At 39.7% G+C, this 19,840-nt stretch overlaps 1 protein-coding gene across 2 annotated transcripts in view; it reads left to right on the top strand.

Moving 5' to 3' along the window:
* ssbp4 (single stranded DNA binding protein 4) overlaps positions 1 to 19,840 on the top strand; it is a 105,859-nt gene that overhangs the window by 578 nt on the left and 85,441 nt on the right. For both annotated transcript variants that reach the window (XM_035946822.2, XM_023267263.3), the window contains exon 2: positions 13,082 to 13,154. In XM_035946822.2, coding sequence (XP_035802715.1) covers positions 13,082 to 13,154 — 73 coding nt within the window. The remainder of the gene's footprint in view (positions 1 to 13,081; positions 13,155 to 19,840) is intronic.

Here is a 19,840-nt window from a genome sequence, read left to right as displayed (position 1 = left end):
CGTGCTGCCTGCTCTCGGTTGAACTTTTTAAGACATAAATCTGCTGCACGGTTGGTTTATTTGAGCTGTTTTTGGCTCAGAAGTAGAAATCTTTGCGGTGTGTTTCTGTGCGTAAAGCCGGGTGGTGATGAAGGGAAAAGTTTGGTCCCATTCAGCAGCCATACAGCGGTGCTAAACTTTTGCACTCACACGAAACACAGTCATGCTGTACGAACATTTTCACTATTTGCACACTTTATTCTAAGCCGTGTTGAATTCCGATGCAACTGTGTGTTAGACGTATTAGGGAAAAAATATCATTTTGCAAAAAATTTCTTTCATTTAAACCCAGTTTTTCTGTGCATTCATTCATGCTTTTTGCTTAAAAACTTTTAAATGTCCCCCCATGTCTTGAAGCCTGCTGCTCCTCATGCTTTGCCCCTTTTATTCCTCTGCTACAGTCTTCACAAAGAGTTGCACCTTCTTTGCATGGCAGCATTTTCGGTCTTTTTTTTTATCATCATTAGCTATTTTTAAGCAGTGGAGCAGTCTGGAGGTTAGAGGAGTGAGCAGGGATCCCTGCTGAGATGCAATTGTAATCCAAAAAAACACTGTCAAGTCCTGAGAGGCTGCGCTTGTTCCACAGCACCTCATGCATCTGGAACAGAAACCAAATTTCTTTAGAGACTCTTTTGTAATCTTTCTTTTCCTGATGCATCTCCGTGTCACATTCAGTTGATTAAGCTTGCTGGAGATGTGTGTGTGTCTAGTGGAAGCTGCTTTTGTCTGGCCACGAGCTCTTTTTTTGCTCTGAATTCAGTTTGTGGGAACACTGAGCAGCTCCTTGTGTGAGATGAAAACAGTCCCATGTGCTTTTATGAACAGCAGTGACCTCTGAACCAGCATATGATGCGTTAATATTGCATACCAACCATCAGCAGGCTGCTCCTACACCTGTTTGTGCAGCTTCAGCTCCGTTTGCTTTATTTACAATACACCGAGAGCAATGTGTCATTTAACTGATGAGTTTTTTAGTTGCTTGTTCAGGGACTGTGGATTATGTTCCATGTGTTATTGGGAGTGAAATCAGTGCAGAGGCAGCGTGTATTTCAAATGATAGTGTAGGAGGAGGATTAATAATTTAACTCAGAAGGAATACAAGTCTTTTGAGAACTGGAGATGCTGAATGCTTCTGTGTTAAAGTTGCTTGTTAATACAAACACAAAAACAGCAGATTTGGTTATTTTAGTGTGTTTGTTTGCATTTATTTCTACCCTTTATCCACCAGAGCCTCCATAGTGTTCTGTAAAGCGTCTGTTTAGCTCGTGTGTGTGTGTGTGAGTGTGTGAGTGTGTGAGTGTGTGAGTGTGTGTGTGTGAGTGTGTTACAGGCCTATAGCGTCTGTCCACACATAGTAGACCATGCTTGCCCTCTCCCCTCACCTGTCTTGTCACCATAACCTGCCCCGCAGGGCCAACACATGTTTCCTTGTAAATGTGGAGCTCACCAACAGCTGCCTCAATGCATCACTGAATTAGCTCATATTCATATTTACATATTCATATGCGCCTTTACATATTCAGATATTGAAAAGAGGGGCGCCCCGGATGGACTTGTGTCCCATTAAAGCGTACAGTTTGGCACCACAGCTGCAGGATTGATTATGAAGACTGTTAGATAAACTGTTAAAGGTTTCAGGACACAGTCGGCTCTAATCAGAATATCCCACTAAAGTGTGTTTCATCTCTCTCCATTCAATACCCCAAACTTGTTGAGGAGGAGCAGATAGTAACATTGGAAGCAAGAGAAAAATGTAATTAGTCCACTGCAATGTTTTCCTTGTGCAGCTGAAAGCAATCAGACAATGCAAGGGTGTGGGCAGGACATGTGAGTTACATCAGAGCAGTGGAGCTACAAGGAAGAACTTGCAGAGGTGAATATTTATTGATAAGCGTATTGTCATTTCTGTTTCATTGTGTTGTTGTTTACTGCCGTGGGTTTTGCTGCTGCGAACACATTTTGTCTCCTTAAATTCCTGAAATATTTTCCATATATGCAGATTATTTAAAACAAAAGGAGAGAAGCAGAGTTTAATTTGTCTTAGCAAGGTGGTGTCAGTTTGAGTTGTTGGAGCTCAGTGTTGAAAGATTGGAACTGGACTGTCTCAGTTACTAAAAATACCTTTAATATTCAACATATTCTGTAATTCTGTGAGTTTTTAGGTGCTATTGTGCTTCTGTTTTTGCAATCTTACCCATTACACCTTAGAAAATAGTGTTAATTTGTGATTTGAATTTGTGGGTTTGGTGTCATTACACATGTAAACCTGGTGTTTACAGGTGTGCAGTGATAGTCTTTTATAAACTGCTTCCTTGTGTGTGAGTTTTGCTGCTGTGAACACATTTTGGCATGTTGTCTTACTAAATTCCTAATACATTTCACAAATATGCACATTATTTTAAAAGGAGAGGGGCCTCAGAGTTCAATTTCTCACCGTAAATTAATTTTGTTTTTTTTTTTTTTGCAAGAAAGTGTCCTTTTGAGTGGTGGTCAGCTGCTTTTCAGTGATTAAAAAACAGTATCTTGAGGATAATTGTAACCACACGGTCCCAATTATTGATAAAAAGGAGGGTAACATACAATATAGGATCTAATTCTGTGAGTTTTTAGGTGCTGTAGCCTTTTTTTTATTTTTAGCTCTTAGTATTGCAATCTTCCCCATTTCACCTTCGAAAAAGGTGTTTTATTTCAGGTTTGACTTGTGAGTTTGGTACATTTGGTGTTATTATACATGTAAACCTGGTGTTTACAGGTGTGCAGCGACAGACTGTTTTATTAACTTCTTCCTTGTCCTGTTACTGAAGTGAATTTTTTTCTGCTGTGAGCACATTTTGTCATGTTATCTTATTAAATTCCTAAAATATTTCACATACATGCACATTATTTCAAAAAGAGAGGTGCGGCAGACTTTAATTTCTGGCACCACATTTAGGTGCTCAGCTGCTTTTCAGAGATTAAGAAACTATTTTTAGACTAATTGTTACCTTACTGTCTCAGTAAATGCTAATAAGGTCTGTAACATATGATATACGGTATAATTCAGTGAGTTTGTAGACGTTATAGTGTTGATTTTTCTAAATTTGAGCTCCTGGCGTTGTAATCTTCCCCATCTCACCTCAGAACACAGCACTTTATTTCAGGTTGGACTTGTGAGTTTGGTACAGTTGGTGTCATTGTGGATGTGACTCTTTACAAGTGTGCAGTGAAGCACTTTGAAACCTCAAAACTTTATCAGAAAATGCATCAGCTCTTCACCAGTACAGTGTAGTGTGTTTACAGGCCTGAATGCTTGCAGTTACATACAATAGGCTCAGACTCAGTATACAAAGTGTTCCAATATAAAGGCTCATTTGTGTGTTTAAGTGTGCGGTGACACTGTGCACGGAGCCGTGTGTTTTTTTATTTCCTTTAAAGCCTTGAAACCGAGGCTTGAATCCAACGTGTTTGTTCAGAAATACAACATAAAACAAACAGTCACACGAACATTTCACACTTGTGTGGATTCCTCTGCACAACCAAGGCCTCAGCACACAAGTGGAACTCAGCTGCCTGGTCTCGCTGTCTTCAGATCACAGGTAGCAGCAACATGGGGGGAGTGAAGTGTTTTCTTTGCAAATCCTTGTGAAATGTTATTGTGATGAGACATTTTGTAAAGAGAACAAGCTCATAATAATAATAAAGGTAGGGGAAGAACTGTTGCCCTTGCAACTGAAGAAATTAATTACACTCCACACTTTTTTTCAGGGTTTTATTATATTAATTTGGATGGGAGTAATGCAGCACCTTCAATATTAATGTCTCCTTATTATTTAGTAACTGGAACCTCTTTGAAATGTGCACTGATGAATCCAGCATCTTAATTAAAGGTGCCATTCACAAAAATATTTAATAGTGTGATCAAACATCTCATTTTTTAAAAGCACGTCCTTAGTTTCAAAAAATAATTTTGCTCCCTGCATTTGTTTCCTAATACTCCGTGTTTGTTTACAGACATTTTTTTTCTGTGATCTCAAGTGTTGCTGGGTTTGTTTGGGAAAAGAACTTCAAGTGTAAAGTTAATCAGTTTGTTTTGAACGCGGGTTTCTTTACATCCTCTGCTCCTCCCCTGGCTCCTCCCATGTATTTACATGCAGTTTAATGGGGATCTTCAGGTCTGAATGCATGGTTTTGATTCTACACAGATGGCTCTGCCATCTGCATTTTAGCCTTTTGAAGGAAGTATAAAGAGCGGCGCACTAACATAGGCAGAAACACTGCTCTAAAAGTAAAGAAACCCTTGATTTACCCTCAGCACCCTTTGGCTGACTGTGCTTTCATTCAGATATGTCAACAGTCAATTAATGCCGCCTTTCGTCAGCTGCTTTTGGTGCATCCGCACAAATTTGTTAGTTTTCTCACTTGAAATAAAGGAGACAGTATAAATATTGAAGCTCCGTGCCTGAAGTTGTTAATCAGTTTGGCAACAGAGGAGAAGTGAGCTCGTCTTTTATTAGCATACGGAGAAAAGCATCTGTCTGAGCAGCCATCAGTGAATCAGTCCTCATGTGTTCCTTAAGAGAAGTCTGTCCTAACACAGAAAACCAGTGATTCCTAGTAAACTTCAGACTGTTTTTGTCATCATTGTATTATTGTCCTCATTAACTGCTGAAGGGTGAAACTGTGGCAATAACAAAACTGTCAGTGATGTCAGTGTAATCTCTCATCACAAATCATTAGAAATGTCTCTCCTCCACTTCTTTTGCTCCAAAATTGCTGAAATGTAGCTGAAATTGAACAAGTTATCAGGTAGTTGCACTGTGAGGTTGGAGGACGTTTCCAGGTGATTGTGTCAGGAGGTAACAGAGTCGATGTTCCTGCTGGCAGACTGAGAACCACAGATGTGTGCTTTTGTGTGATGCTGAATTCTTGTGTGTGTGTGTGTGTGTGTGTGTGTGTGTGTGTGTGTGTGTTTGTGACAATGTGTGGATTAACCCATGGCTAAAGCCATTCGTGTTTACATGCTCATTGACACTGATTTGTTTTGACAAAGGAACTGCCATAACAAAGCCAAGCAAATATAAACAGTCTGTGCAGTGGGAATAAAGCCTCACAGTATCACAGGTGTTTCCAAGCGGCAGCCAGGATCTGCTTCACCTTCATCCACAGCAGCCCGTCACGTCCACATGGCCTTTTTATTATAAATGTTTCATATTTACCTAGTAATATTGAGTGTTTTTATCCAGTTACGCTTTGTGTTGCATTCAGAACGCCGCTGCATACATTAAATATACATGTTATATATTCTTTTTCTGAGTGGCAGATTATATATGAAAGCGGATGCGTTATGGGCCCTGCTTAATCCTCCATCACTTCCTGCATGCATACCTTACCTCACCCTGCCACTGCACTCGCTGCTGAATTATTGAAACCAAGACATGAAAATTAATTTGCTAACTGTCTGTGCTTTAGCTGGCTAAACTCGGCTGAGATGCCCTTGTCTCTGGAGGCGAGCGGAGGAAAGGGGAGGCTGGATCGGACAGCCTGGGGCTAAATGTCAGGTGTGTTTCCTGGGGACAAGGCAGTGGGAGAGATCTCCTTGATGTGTGGACTTGCAGCAAATTGCTAGTTTGCTTGTGTGAGGTTAGGACCAAGAAAGGGAAGAAGATCAGAGTTGTGTTGTAGAATTTTTGCCTACAAATCTGCTCTGTGTTGGAGAAAAATGCTGCAAATTATCTTGTAGCTGAAGAGAAGGAGCTGGAGACGCAGACAGATGCTCTTCTGCTTGGCTTTGTGGCTCTTTTAATGTGAACTCGTGCGCCAGCTTTGTATCTCAGGCCTGAATATGCAGTCAGCAGTCAAAGCGCAGGTCAGATGTTCTTCCTCCCACTCAGACTGATCTCCCACTTGTCATCATGTAATTTGCATCAATATGTAGTGTTTTTTATGTGGACGTCTTCAGACAGAGTGCAGCAGAGAAAAGATATGGAAAGAGCTGCTCGTGTTTGTGGTTTATCTTGTTTGTATCTCATCTTTTATTCCTGAATGGCAGTTGTAACAATGCAGAAGTCACAGGGAAAGAATTCAGGTTTGCTTTATCCACAGAGGGGAAAACAAGGTCGAGGCCCTGACCTTAGATTTCCCTCTGACACAGCAGCTGTACAGTACAACCCCCCACACGTCTCCTTTATCTACCTGTCCGTCCTCAAACTCTGCAAAAAAAGTCTCCTCAGCCAAGTTACACTTACCGCTTCTGACAGAGTAACAAAGGGTGTCCCCTGAAGCCTGGATTGAATGAGTGTTTTTAAATAATGCATTGCAGCCAGGGCAGGTGCCCATCGCCGGGGCATAGAGCCCCTCAGATCACACCGGGCTCCGGCATGAAAATTTCATCGGCACAGAGCTCATGGGAGTCTCTGTTCGATCCAGTAGAGTGTGGAAGGGCTGTATAGGATGTGATACCTGCTGCTGGGTGTTTCACACTGCAAACAGGGCCTCGTGTTTAAATGTTACACCAGTGGGACTCCCCACTGCACTGGGAAACTTAAATGCCCCCTGAAGTTTTCAGGATGATGTAGCAGAAAAAACAGGAAGCTGTTTACGTCGGCACTACAGCGAATGACCAAATAACCAAAAATGTTTAAAAAAAAGACAAATGTGATGTTCCACCTGTGCTTAGTGGTGTAATTTCCTCACTCATTTTTACAGTTTCTGTTTGATTTATTCACTAAAGTGCCTTGAAGTGACGTCTTCGGACTGTTCAGCTGCCAAAATCCAGATGTGAGAAGAGAGAAGCTGATAAAAATGTTGACAGGATCATCTGAGTCGGCTTCAATTAACCACACAAGCACAGGAGTCCTTTTCCAGTAGAGTTTTCTACCTGCGTGATTAATGCAATTATTTATTTATATGGCTGTTTTGGACTTTACAAACGTAACTGGTCCAAATGAATCAAGTTCTGATAGTAACAAGAATCAGAAAATTCATCATTTTAAAGCAGCTCATCTCCAATGATGATGTTTCAGATAAAAAGCTTCATTGCCCAGAAGTGTTTCTACGGTCTCTACTTTGAGCTGAAAACTACTTAGAATGCTAAAAAAAATAATGATCTTACTACACTATTATTTAGGGAGAGTTCTAACTAAAGTCCACCAACATTGAACGTAGGTCAAAAATAAATTGGTATGACATCAGGTTAGGCCTCAGTAACAGAACAGTGTTTCCTGGAAACTGGATCTTTTATGTATAGCAATAAGAAAAAAGTTTAATACAATATTTGATAGTTTGACTGAAATTAATTATGAACTGCCATGAGAACACATAATAGAAACACGAAGTTTGGTTGCATGAACAAATTCCAATCATACTCCATCTCTGGATCATAAACAGCCAATACTAATTAAATAATAACTCTGTAGGGGCTCAGCTTTAATATGCATTATAGTCATGTAAAGTAGTACTTTAGATTTTTTTTAGGGTTTACTCCCAAATCTGTAAATTATGCAATAATGCATCCTGAATTGCTGCATGAAAGTGTTGTCTTGACTTGACTGAATAATTTTATCTAGCTTTTATTGTGGTTTTTGCTGTTGCATTCTAATTTGGCATTCGATGTATTGTTGAGCATTTTAAAGTTTTTAAAAGGTGCTATGCAAATGCAGTGGTGGAAAAAAGACTTCCGACACCCTTAAAATTTTAAAAATCTCAAATATTATGAAATATTTCTGGAAAAATCTTTTTTTGTATTTTAAAAGGTGTAGCTGCATTAAACAGACACAAACAAATACAAATGATATTTTATTTGTTTATTGTTTCCAAGAAAAACTACCAAAACTAAATTCTGCTAAAATGACCCAATGCTCAGAATTTCTTGTTTTTTTGGAACTAATCAATTTTAAGTTTTTAGTGGCTTTTTTAAGGATTTGTTTAGTGTTATGATTGTACTAAAAGATATTGCACTTGAAGACTTAAGGGTGATTCTTAATGCCATATTTCACAAATGTATGAGGTGTCCGCCAACTTTTTTCCACCACTGTGAAGTCATTATTATTCCTGTTGATATTAGAGCTCTGTTAGCCTACGTTGCTCTGCCTGGGCGTCTTGTCACGTCCTTCTGAACTCCGGGACTTTCTCTGGTTGAGGCTGCTGTTGTCAGATGGGTTCAGGCTCTAAAAGCTCCATGCGTCGTCCACCTGAGCGACACCGTCTGGACAGCCTGCTCTGAGGGCTGATGGACTTGACATCGGTGCTTGGAGACCAGTGTAGGTCTCCGTCTGGTAGTCTCGTTTTGCCAACCATCTTCTGTAGAACATAATGGTCTGACTGCACCTCAGCATTTTTCCCCTATGGGGGGAAAATGCACTGACTTTAAACACTTTCTTCTAATGCACTTTCTTTAAACCAGTCGCAGTGGTTGTGGGCGGGGTTCAGCAAAGGATGTAGCTTTAGTGTTTCCTTAAAGAGAGCGGCAGATGGAATTGTTTTGGTGGAACGTTATCAAGCAGGGAGATGAGAACTGTGATTAAAATGGATAATTAACCAAAGAAAGCTTAGAGATCCGCCTTACTGCATCCAAATCCCCTGTAAAACTAGAAAGTTTTAGTGTGATAGGTTGCTGCTCGGAGGTTGTTATTGTTGTTTCCCATAGCGAATAGAACGGTAACTAGTGACCACCTGAACTGATCTAATCATTTATTTGATTTGTATCAAGGCAGGAAGGTTCCTTTGTCCTTATTTATCCTATTTACATGGAAAAAATGTATTTATTTGTGTTTTTCAGTATTGGTTTAACAGTAAAATTCTTACCTGTTGGTGGTTAAATTCAAAATAAACCACCAAAATACCAATAACTTTTGATATCAGCTGAAATAAACCATTTTATCCCAATACTACACATAAAACACTTTAGCATTTGTGCATTCTTTACAGAGAACATTTTGCATTTTATTTTTAACATTTATTTTTTATTTACTGCACATTTTTGCTTATTTATCTGTATTGATGGTGGTGGGCCCTATACTCCCTCTGCTGTAACAACCAAACATCCCCTCAGGGATGAATAAAGTATTTTTATTCTATTCTATTCTAATCTATAAACTTTTCAGTTATATAACCCAGCTACACATCAGGTTTCAATTTTAGTTATTCTACCATTATAATAAAGCAGAATTGAAGACACAGTGATACTGTTGTCCATACTAGAGGCAAACAGAAACCTCTGAAGTAAAAAAAAAAAAAGAGAAAAAAACCATTGCAGGCATTTTGTTACACAAATTCTCCAACAACACGTAATTAACGTGATGGACATGTCCCTAAACACAACACTGATCACTTTCACTCGACGATACCAGGACTGCATTTGAGATCAATATTAAACATTTACAACAAGCAGTTTGCTCCAACCTGTGACTCTGTTGTTTTCTGTACATACAATCTGTGGCCTGCTGTAGCGACACAACTCCCATCACCACCATACTGACTCAGGACCGACAGCTCTGCCGGACAGTAAGCCTTTTTTGTTTACACCAGGTATCTGAAATTAGTGTAGATACAGTTGAGACGTATAGGAGGTGATGGTATCTGGTGTCTAGTTGGAACTGGTTCGGACCAGCTGTGACGGAGGATTTTCCTTCAGCAGATGGTTGTTCAGGCACTGCGGTGAAATTCAGCGATATCTTGGAGCAGGCAGAGAATCAGGTTGTTCAACTCTGGCCCGCCTCATTATTGATTCATTCAGTATCATCCAGCATCAACCCAAACATCACAACTCTGTGTCTGCTCTGGCCTTGGTGCATGTGATCAGCATAAAACAGTTGCCCAGCGCACACAAAAGCACAGCAGCTCCCCCCCGTCCTGCGTTTTAGAGCCGATTGCATACAGATGCTCGCTTGCACATCTCTGCATTGAGGTAGAAACATTTAGTTGCTTCAGTGTGTTTGGATAAAGGTCGTCCTGAATTGGTCGAAATGAGGAATCCATGTTTATCTGTGTCTGTCTGCAGCTTCATGTTGTCCAACTAGGAATGAGTTGCATTTGAGTTGTTTGTTAGAAGTACTTGAGCTGAGTTTTCGGAAGTCTTCGGTAGTCCCGATGCTTTCTGGTGTCTCTGGGATGAGAATTAACAAGACAATGACAAGTAACAAGGATGAGTCAGCTTTTGAAAGAAACAATCTGGTCTCCAGAAATAAACAAAAATCCTGCTCTCTGATATGGAGATGGTTTGATTTTATGGATCATGATGCTTCATAACAAGTCACAGTCCTTTGTAAACTGTCTGCAAGTGTTTGAAGTAATATTTCAACATCTGCGAAATATGCTTATTTGCTTTCTTGCTGTGAGTGAAATGAGAAGATCAATGCCAACCTCATTTCTGTTTGTTCAATCTGAAGCTATAATTGGCTGCTGATTAGCTTAGCTAATAAAAATCATCAGAGCCGAAACCTGTAAAAGCAGAATAGGATTTTCTTGGATCTTGAACTTATCATGTGACACGCAGTTCTGTTTTAAGCCTAAAATCAGGATATTTCATCAAATTCACTTTATTCTACATTTCAAAATTTGCCAGAAACAAACTATTTAATCAAAAAATTTTCTGCTTTGCTTGGCCCAGCCAAAAAAGCTATGAGTTGCTCAACTGTGATTAACAGTCATGTGGGAAAAAATCATGGACCATTTAGCTGGACTGGGTTGAACTGCAGGCTGTGTTTACACATAGCAGGTAGGAGACCCAAATGAAAGAATGGAAACATGATAAAAATGTAGGAAAATGTAGTAAAATATCGTAGTTTGTCAAGTGGCTGTTTTCCCCCCAATATTAGTAATGCTCGTGGGCACTTGAATTAAAAAACACGGGGAAACAGCTAGCCGAACAATGTCCAAAAGTAGCACAATTTGCCTGCCGGTGGCTCTAAAACTCACACATGAACACGTAAAATTGTGTTTGTTTAATCTTACAAAAACCTGAAATGAAAACAGGACACATTTGTGGATTTTAATGGGGTTATGAGTCGTACTCTTTCTTGGCAGGAAGCAACGACTTTGTGGAGTCCCGCTGTCTTGTTGCCAGGCAACCAGACTTTTACTCGCTCTTGGAACAACACATCACACAAAAGCCGACTTCCTTTTTCTGCAGCAAAAGTTTTGAAAATGTGTGTTGTATCAGTGGTCACAATTTTGACTGGCGAGGAGCGGCACAGTCAAAATTTGCATGACTTGTTTAAAATCATGTAAGTCAGTTTAATAGGAGTCATTAGTGTTTTCATAGAAAGGGTTTTTTGTTCTCACCGTGACTTAAATTGTTCAGCTTGCCAGTCGAAAGCACAATCACTATATTTCTCATTTTAACCGTAATTTTCACCATTACCTTGTGTGATTGCACCTCACAGCAAGAAGTTTCCGGCTTTGAACCAGCAGGTCAACCGGAGCTTTTTTCTGTGTAGTTTCTGTGTTCTTTCTGTCCCTGTGCTCCAGTTTCCTCAAAGTTCCTTCCCTGACTCTCTAAACGATAACACAGTATAGCTAATGGAGGAACGAATGGAAGTGGTGTGATAAATGAAGAGCGTGCTGTTTAACCATTTAGCCAACCTCTAAATCCTCTGAATCCCAAAACCCACTTACAAATTTGAAAAGCCTTTCGCCTTTTACAGAAATCGTCCAAACTACATAATTTGTCAGAGCCAGAAAAGGCAAAAACTGAAAGAATTGTCAAATTCTGAAACATTCCTTGAACTTAGTGCGTTTTGTCGGCAAATGAAACCAAACTGAAGCTTAAAATCATGATATTTCAGTACTATGTCTTTATTCTACACTCAAAAATTTGCAAATAATAAGCCGTTTGACCGAACCAAATTCTGTAAAAAGCACAAAATTATGCTCTCCTTTGGGCAACCAAAAAGTCACTAGCTTTCACCTGTGACCAACAGTCACTAGACAAAAAATCCTGGACTTTTCAGCTAAACTGGGTTGAACTGCAAGCTGTGTAGAACAGATAGGAGACAAGAATGGAAACATTAAAAATGTAAGAAAAAGTAGCAGAACATTACAGATTGTCAAGCCAGCATTTTTCTAGTATTGGCAACACCTGTGGGAACTTGGAAACATTTTGTAGATGTTGATTACAAGTTTTTCCATTTTTGTAAAATAAATAATCGTAGTAATCGTAATCGTCGTTTTTTTAAATGATTCATTTTCTTATTCACATTGTAGCTCCATCAGACTGAACCGAGGACATTTCAGAGTTCCTTCTGCTTCTAGTCAAGTTGTGCTGCTTCTATAGAGGTGCAAGACTTCATGTTGAAGTAAAAAATGAGCCCACAGTGAGAAAAAATGTAACAGGAGTTAAAAACGCTCAGAAACTTATTTTAGTTTGGAGGGTTAACAGCAAATGAAACATGTGAGACTCAACACCCAGCTACTCTGTCGCTTATAGTTGTGTTTTTGTTGTTTTTGCACATGGTTGACCCTCAACAGATCTCACTTTAGACTTTGACTTCAGCGCTGCGTTTCTGTGAGGTTGTTTTGTAATCTTTCATTGCCCGAAGTTCATCACAGTTTATTATTTGGTCATTTTTATAACCGCTGGTCTGATTTAAAGGTCAGTATCAACATGTGGAAGTCAACAAGCAGCACTGCAACATCCAAGAGTCCATCTTTTTCCATGTCTGAGGATGTTCCTCTTCCCCTCCGTCCATGTTTCTCTCAGCGTTGACGCTGTTTTGTTTTCAGTCTCTTTGCCTCAGCAGCAGAGATCCTGAAACCACAGGGATGTGGCTGAGTGCCACCGAGGCTCTTTAGCTCAGAGCTGCCGAGCTTTGCATCACACATTTACAACTCCTTCACAGACTATATGATCTTCATACTGTAAAATCTTGTTTATCCCAGCTCCTACTCCAATGACACAGTGGTGACTTTTCTGCCAGTTGGGCGCACAAATGTTGGACTTTTCTATTTGCATGCGGCACACTTCACGATGAAAAGAGAATAAGCGTGTTTTCTTTAAAAATGTGAAATCTTTTAACAGTTTATCTGAGCGAACTGACTTCTGTTTTTCTCTCTCTCTGTTTTGCAGGTTAGCTTTATATGTCTATGAGTATTTGCTGCATGTTGGCGCTCAGAAATCAGCACAGACCTTCCTGTCAGAGGTAAGAAGTTCTTTCAGTTTGACTTCCTGTTAAAAAAAAAGAAAAAGGATGAGTGTGATTCCCCTTCTATTGTATGGCCAGGAATGGAATTCACATTATGTTGAGGAAATATTAATACATTAATGAGCCGAGACTGGTGTTCTTTTTCACAGTTTTTTGACTGTTTATTAATTTGGGGCAATGTAAACATGGCATCGGTTGGGCTACTTCATTATTAGCTCTAATTTGTAATCGGCTGTATAATTAGAGCGGTTTGACATATTGTAAGCATGTGCTGCTTCTGCGGTTTTGCTTTGACATTTAAGCGCCGCTGCCTGCTGAGGTAAACCAAGTGTACCTTTAGTATTTGAAACCATTTGTCCCAGGTCCGCCAAACTTACAGCTTCATATTAGGCCTGAAACTGTCCAAGAGGTAGGGTCTCTAATGTGTTGCATCCTCTTCCTTAATGGACATCCTTCCTGCTAATGGCCCCGAGTCCAGGCCTTCTTCACTGGAACACCTCTCCTGCCCGTCGGCTTTATTCAGCTCCACTTAATACACTCCCAGCACTGAGAGGGCTTTAATGGCAAGCAGAGGCAGGTCTATATCATTCAACTTTAATACTGACATCATTTATCTGTCATTTCGTCAGGTGAGCTCGGGGTAGAGTCACACTAGGATACGGTTGCAGCTTCATGAGCTGCACGTGAAATATACAGCGAGCAGCCGGAGTCTAGTAAGACAGTTTAAACATCAGTGCAGCAGAGGATGAACCATGAAGCAGGTTTGACATAGCCAGGCTCAGCAAAACCTAAAACCCCATTTAGAAACCATGGAGGTTATCAACAATCTTCATTAGCCAGGTTTTCTTCTTTAGGCTCCCAAACAAATGGGGCATTTAAAGTGCCATGTGGCTCCTCTTCTGCACAAAACGGACCAATCATGTGCCGCCTAATTCAGTCAACAGGTTGCTGTAATGGAGAGCTATGAGGATTATACAAATTTATTATGGTGAAAACTGGTAGAAAACTTTTAATTATGCATGTTTATGTTCATTTTACCACCTAGTGACTCCCAATGCAGCAGCTTGTGAACTGAATGAACTTCATTCATTTAAACGTCACACTGAAGAAGTGCATTTATTTCTATGTCACATAATGTTGAGGTTAATTTTTGACCAAATCAAAATGAAATTAATGTTATTGATTCAATATTTTCTGTGATAAACACCAGTAGACAAATCAATTTTCTAATCTGTGTTTTATCAGCTGCAGTTTCTATCAGCTGCAACAGGTTTGGACCAAGTATAAAAACAAATTTATGGATTTTCTGCATCACCAAAGGAATTCTTGTAGGTTCCCGTGGCAACATGATTCACACAGTGTGCGATACTGTAACTGCACAACGCCGTTCAGTCGAAATACTAACATACAGCTCAGTAGGTTTGGAGATTTAACGTATTTCCTCACAGAGACTCATCAGGAAAAAGAACTGTTTAATGGGAACCGCTTCTTACAGTCGATGTGTTTTTCAGAATCTCTGAACACATGAGCTGTGCAGCATCAGTTACCATGGTGATCAAGCAGGTTAAAAATGGAGTAAACCTTGTGACGCTAAGAACTCTGACTTTAAGCTTAACATACTTCGCCAAACCATTCAGCTGTCTGGTCGTCTGTAAACGTGTTGGCATCAAGCTTTGGTGAAATGGGAAAGTTGTGATTAAATAACAGTTTATATGGATTTTGACGCCTGTTTTTATTGGAACAAGCGCAGAGTTTGAAGAAGAAAACCTGGTTAACAAAGCAAGCTGCTAATCAGCGTTGTAATACCTGTAACCTTTTTGATTGGGGTTGTAGGATTTGTTAAGCCGGCTAACACAAAGAAAGCCTGGCTATGTCAAACTTGCTTCATAGTACGAGCCTCTGACAATTTACTATGCAGTGGTGTCTCCCACAGCTGTTGTGTTTTCAGGTTGCTTGTCCCGTTCTCATGAAATCTCAGGAACACTTTGAAGAAATTTCTTCAAATTTGGTTTAAATGTTCAGTTGGATTCAACTACAAATTGATTAGAATTTGGTGGTTAAAGGTGAAGTGCTGTAACCTAAAAAAAAAAAACACATTTTTGGCCATTAGTCAAGAATTTGTAGGTTAATCTTGACAACGTTTCACACAAATGTCTAGAGGCATAGAATGATGAAGTGATAACATGCTAGGACAGTTTCACTGTAACATCATAATATTCTTTCAGAAACACTTTTCTATTCAATATTTATCACAATAACTTAGGAACAGAAAGGATTGTGTTCATGTTTCACATTTGGTTGGACACACCTTGAAACTGTGATGACTGTAAAGATCTTATTTGCTGCCAGATTCCAGGTGTGTCCATGTTTAAGCTTTTTTGCAACAACATCCATATTTGAAGCATCTTTGTAGTTTAATATTTTTTGGGTACGATGTGCTAAAAATAAGAAATGATATAATTATGGCCAATGCTATTAGACTGAAGACCAGAAGTAAAACATATGTAATGGTGTAAACTTTTGACATATATTGGAAAAATATGCATGAAATCTCTAACAAAATAATAAGGGTAAGATGTGGAACAAAAGATCTGAACATGTCTGGGCATGTTCTCTGTAAAAGATGACCTAATGATAACTTAATGTCTTCAGTAAAGTGCGATCTAGGGGTGAAATATGATAACCTGACGTCATGATCTGACCAATAGATTGAAAAAAAAATATAATGTTGTCAAAACTGTCCCTCCTATCATATGCCTGTAGGCGTGGAAAAATGACCAACGCTCCCAGCATAAAGACGATGCACAGCTCAGTAACTTCAGTTCTTCTTGGGGTGTTATCACTGCTAAGAATTACTCCTGGATTTTTTGTCAACAAATAAATCCTGCTGCCCTCCGAATGCTGACTTCTCTTGGTGATTTTGTGAAGATCAGAACACAGTCAAGTCATAGACTCTGGCCTTGATTTGTAACTTAGTTTGCACTTCATCATCTTCTGCTATCATGGCAACAACTTTGTGATTTGTCAGAATCAACACGTGAACTCGTACAAGGAATTTAACTCTGTGGCTTGTTTCTCTCAATGAACTCCCACACATACATATATTACATGAGCCTGGACAGACATGGATGTAAACTGCTAATTGCCTAATTAGCAGGAGGCTTTCAGTCACGATGCTGTAATTCTAGTTGTCGCTGTGAGGTTGTCAGGCAACCGGTGCAGATTCTTCCTGTGTTTCCTGGCTTTATTCTAAGCTAAGCTAACAGGCCGCTGGCTCTAGCTTCATATTTACTGCACCTACACTACTGTTCAAAAGCTTGGGTTCATCCAGACAATTTCATGTTCTCCATGAAAACTCCCACTTTTCTCCATGTGCTAACATAACTGCACAAGGGTTTTCTAATCGTCAATGAGCCTTTCAACACCATCAGCTAACACAATGTAGCATTAGAACACAGGAGTGATGGTTGCTGGAAACGTTCCTCTGTACCCCTATGGAGATATTCCATTAAAAATCAGCTGTTTCCAGCTACAATAGTCATTTACCACATTAACAATGTCTACACTGGATTTATCATTCATTTAATGTTGTCTTCATTGAAAAAAATTGACATTTCTAAGTGACCCCAAACTTTTGAACAGTAGTGTATCTATAAATGATGTCATTTTTCTCATCTCGTAGCAAGAAAACAGTATTTCCCAAAAGGTCAAACTACTCCTTCAATGAGCTGCACCTTTTGAGTAACTAAGTTAATGTAGGTTTTGTTGTCAAAACACAGAATAAAATCAACATAAAGCAACAAAATCAATTTCCACCAAAAGCAAAACTCAATCGAAATGTCTCACTTGGCCTGGGCAGCAAAATAAGCTGTAAAAGAACTGCCACAATCAATATCAAATCCTAATGTTCTCATTTTAATTTCTCAAAAAAGTTGGATCTTTTCCAGTTGCATTGAAAAGATTCTTTAAAGAAACAAAAAAAAAAAACCCAAAATGCATTCCTGCCCCACATGGCCCTGTTTGTAAGTTGGACATATCAATCAGATGTAATCAGCTGGTCTGGTTGGAGTCTGGCTGCCTTTGCTTTCAGTGTGCAGCGGGGTGGACGAGGCTGGAGGCCGATCCAGCTGCCAACAACCAGAATCAGCCGTCTAAAATATGAAGTCGAGATGTGGGGAGCAGCACGGAGAGATTAAGTAGTTGGGCTGCAGCGGAGCCTGGCTGATTTCAGAGCCCTTGTGGGTGAATCTTCTCCCAGAGATTGAGTGTTATTGGTGGAGCTGCTGGAAAGAGGTGAAGCTGTGGGTCGCCAGCAACCGGAGGCTCACAAACATAGATTCACACACACTTTAAAACGGGAATTAAAACAACACAGACGGGGATTAAAACAACATACACACACAGACGCATACAAACAGTCCACATGTCCACGAGGCATACATGCTAAGCTGGCTAAGTCGCTTTGACGCCAGTTGTCTCAAATGTAGCTCCTGCAGCGGTACATTGCTTAATGATTTTGTTTATTTCAGTCGCGTCCTGCTTTTTATTTGTCTGATATGGTCATAGTCAGTGCATTTGGTTGGGACTGACGGTCATGGATCTATCCGAGCAAACACAGCAGCAGCTTGACCTTTCACCTTTCCCCTTCATGTAGTTCTAGCAGTGGGTTTTAAAGTGCATTTGAAGGCTGCAAACAAATGATTTGTTGTTCACTTACCATGTTAGCATCTTTCTGCTTGAATGCTTTGAGTTTTTTTTATTTTACATGTTCCTTTCTTTTGCACTTTAGATCATCCCCCTTTTTTTTCTTTGGTTCCTCTTCGTGTCCTGCTCTTAAACCTGCTCCTTTCACCTCGTTGCAGTGGGCGGGAGAGTTCAGGGCACTTCATCCAGCAGAAAACACAAACGCTGTCCATGAAACAAACAAATGAGGAAAACGTATTTGGCAAAAATAAGCCAAAGATATTTTCATAAAGTAAGAAAGTACGGGCATGTATTGTGTTGTGAGTCTTTCTTAATGGACACTAAAAGCTGTGAACACTCTAGTAATTAGAAAGCAGTGCTAAGAGTATAGTCAACATACTCTGTGTCGGAATACATTAATAGAATTATTAAGCTGAATTAAAATGCTGCTTTAACCCTCTGAACCACAAAACCTGGCGGTGGGCTTGAAAGATACGTTATCTCAGTGAAAATCACCAAAATTACACAGTTTCTTACAGACAGAAACTATAAAAAGAAAAAGAATTGTTGGATTTTATTTTCTGACAGTCCTTGAACTACTCATTGGAGATGTGCTGATCTATTGAAATACCGTACTTCACCAAGTCTGAGCATAAAATTGTGGTATTTCATCAAAATCATTGAAAAATTGCCTAGAACTACCTGTTTGCGCAAACCAGATTCTGTAAAAAAGAAAAAAAATTCTGCATTACTCGTAACTACGAAGCCATGACTGACTCAACTGTGACCAACACAAATTCAGGGACTTTACTGCTAAACCGGACTGAACTGCAGGCTGTGTTTACACAGACCAGATAGAAGACAAATATTAAAACATTCAAAATCAAGTAGAGAAATATCTATTTTATGTAGAGTTTCTAGTATTTGTTACACATATAGGCATTTGCGGAACTATTCTACAAGTTGATTTGAGTAGTTTTTTTTTTCCATTTTTGTAAAATAAATCACCAAAGAAATTCAACTTTTGTGTTTTCTTTTGATTTCTGGCATTAAAACTAAATCACAGGACACCATAGACATTTCTGAGTTCTCTCTACTTCTAGTTATGCTTGTGCTGTTTCCAGAGAGGTGCTGGACTTTATATTGTGGTGAAAAATGAGCCATTAGTGGGTAAAAATGTGATCTGCCCGGTAACTGCTTGGGGTTCAGAGGGTTAAATGGCATTTTACAACACTGCTGCAGCGTAACTTAAATCCATTGTTTATGTCTGTTTTCTGCATCTGCATTGAGGTATCAAATCAGTGAATGTGTTGCAATCAGTCTGAGAGTGTTTTCTAGATGTTTGCTGCGTGTACGTGTTGTTTAAAAGATGAATATGTTTTGGTTTCAGGATTTCTTTCTTAACCTCCACATCTCGCAGTCTTGAGTGCACATGCACAGAAAAAAACACATGCATGTTTCAATAGATAAGGGACTTCTGTCCTCGCAGGTAGACTGAAGGCCCTCATGCACACCTGCTCGTCTAATGAGAGCGCTATCACCTGGACTCTCTTGCTTCAATTAGCCTCTGTTCCTCCTTCAGCAAGAGCCACACACACACACACACACACACACACACACACACACACACACACAGTCACGTTTATAGTATACAAACAATACACTTCTGTCCCCGAGAGGACTTTGCCACTCTACGCTCTTCTGCACAGTGCAGCACTCAGCTCTTTAGCAGCATTAAATCAACAGGCCCACACCTACATACAGCACATCACATCATTATAAGCGGCACTGGGGAAATCTGTAGAGTAGACACTTTAATAGAAACCTTGTATCAGTGTTTTGTATATATATATGGCTCGTATAGGAAAAAAAACTGTAGGAATCTTGATGCTGTCATGTGTCCTCTCAGACTGTTGAATCATCTCTCAGACTGTGTGTGTGTGTGTGTGTGTGTGTGTGTGTGTGTGTGTGTGTGTGTGTGTGTGTGTGTGTGTGTGTGT

Source organism: Amphiprion ocellaris, chromosome 2 (assembly GCF_022539595.1).
Source record: "Amphiprion ocellaris isolate individual 3 ecotype Okinawa chromosome 2, ASM2253959v1, whole genome shotgun sequence".
NCBI classification, from domain to species: Eukaryota; Metazoa; Chordata; class Actinopteri; family Pomacentridae; genus Amphiprion; species Amphiprion ocellaris.
The sequence above is the reverse complement of the archived record's forward strand: the minus strand, read 5'-3'. Positions and strand labels throughout refer to the sequence as shown.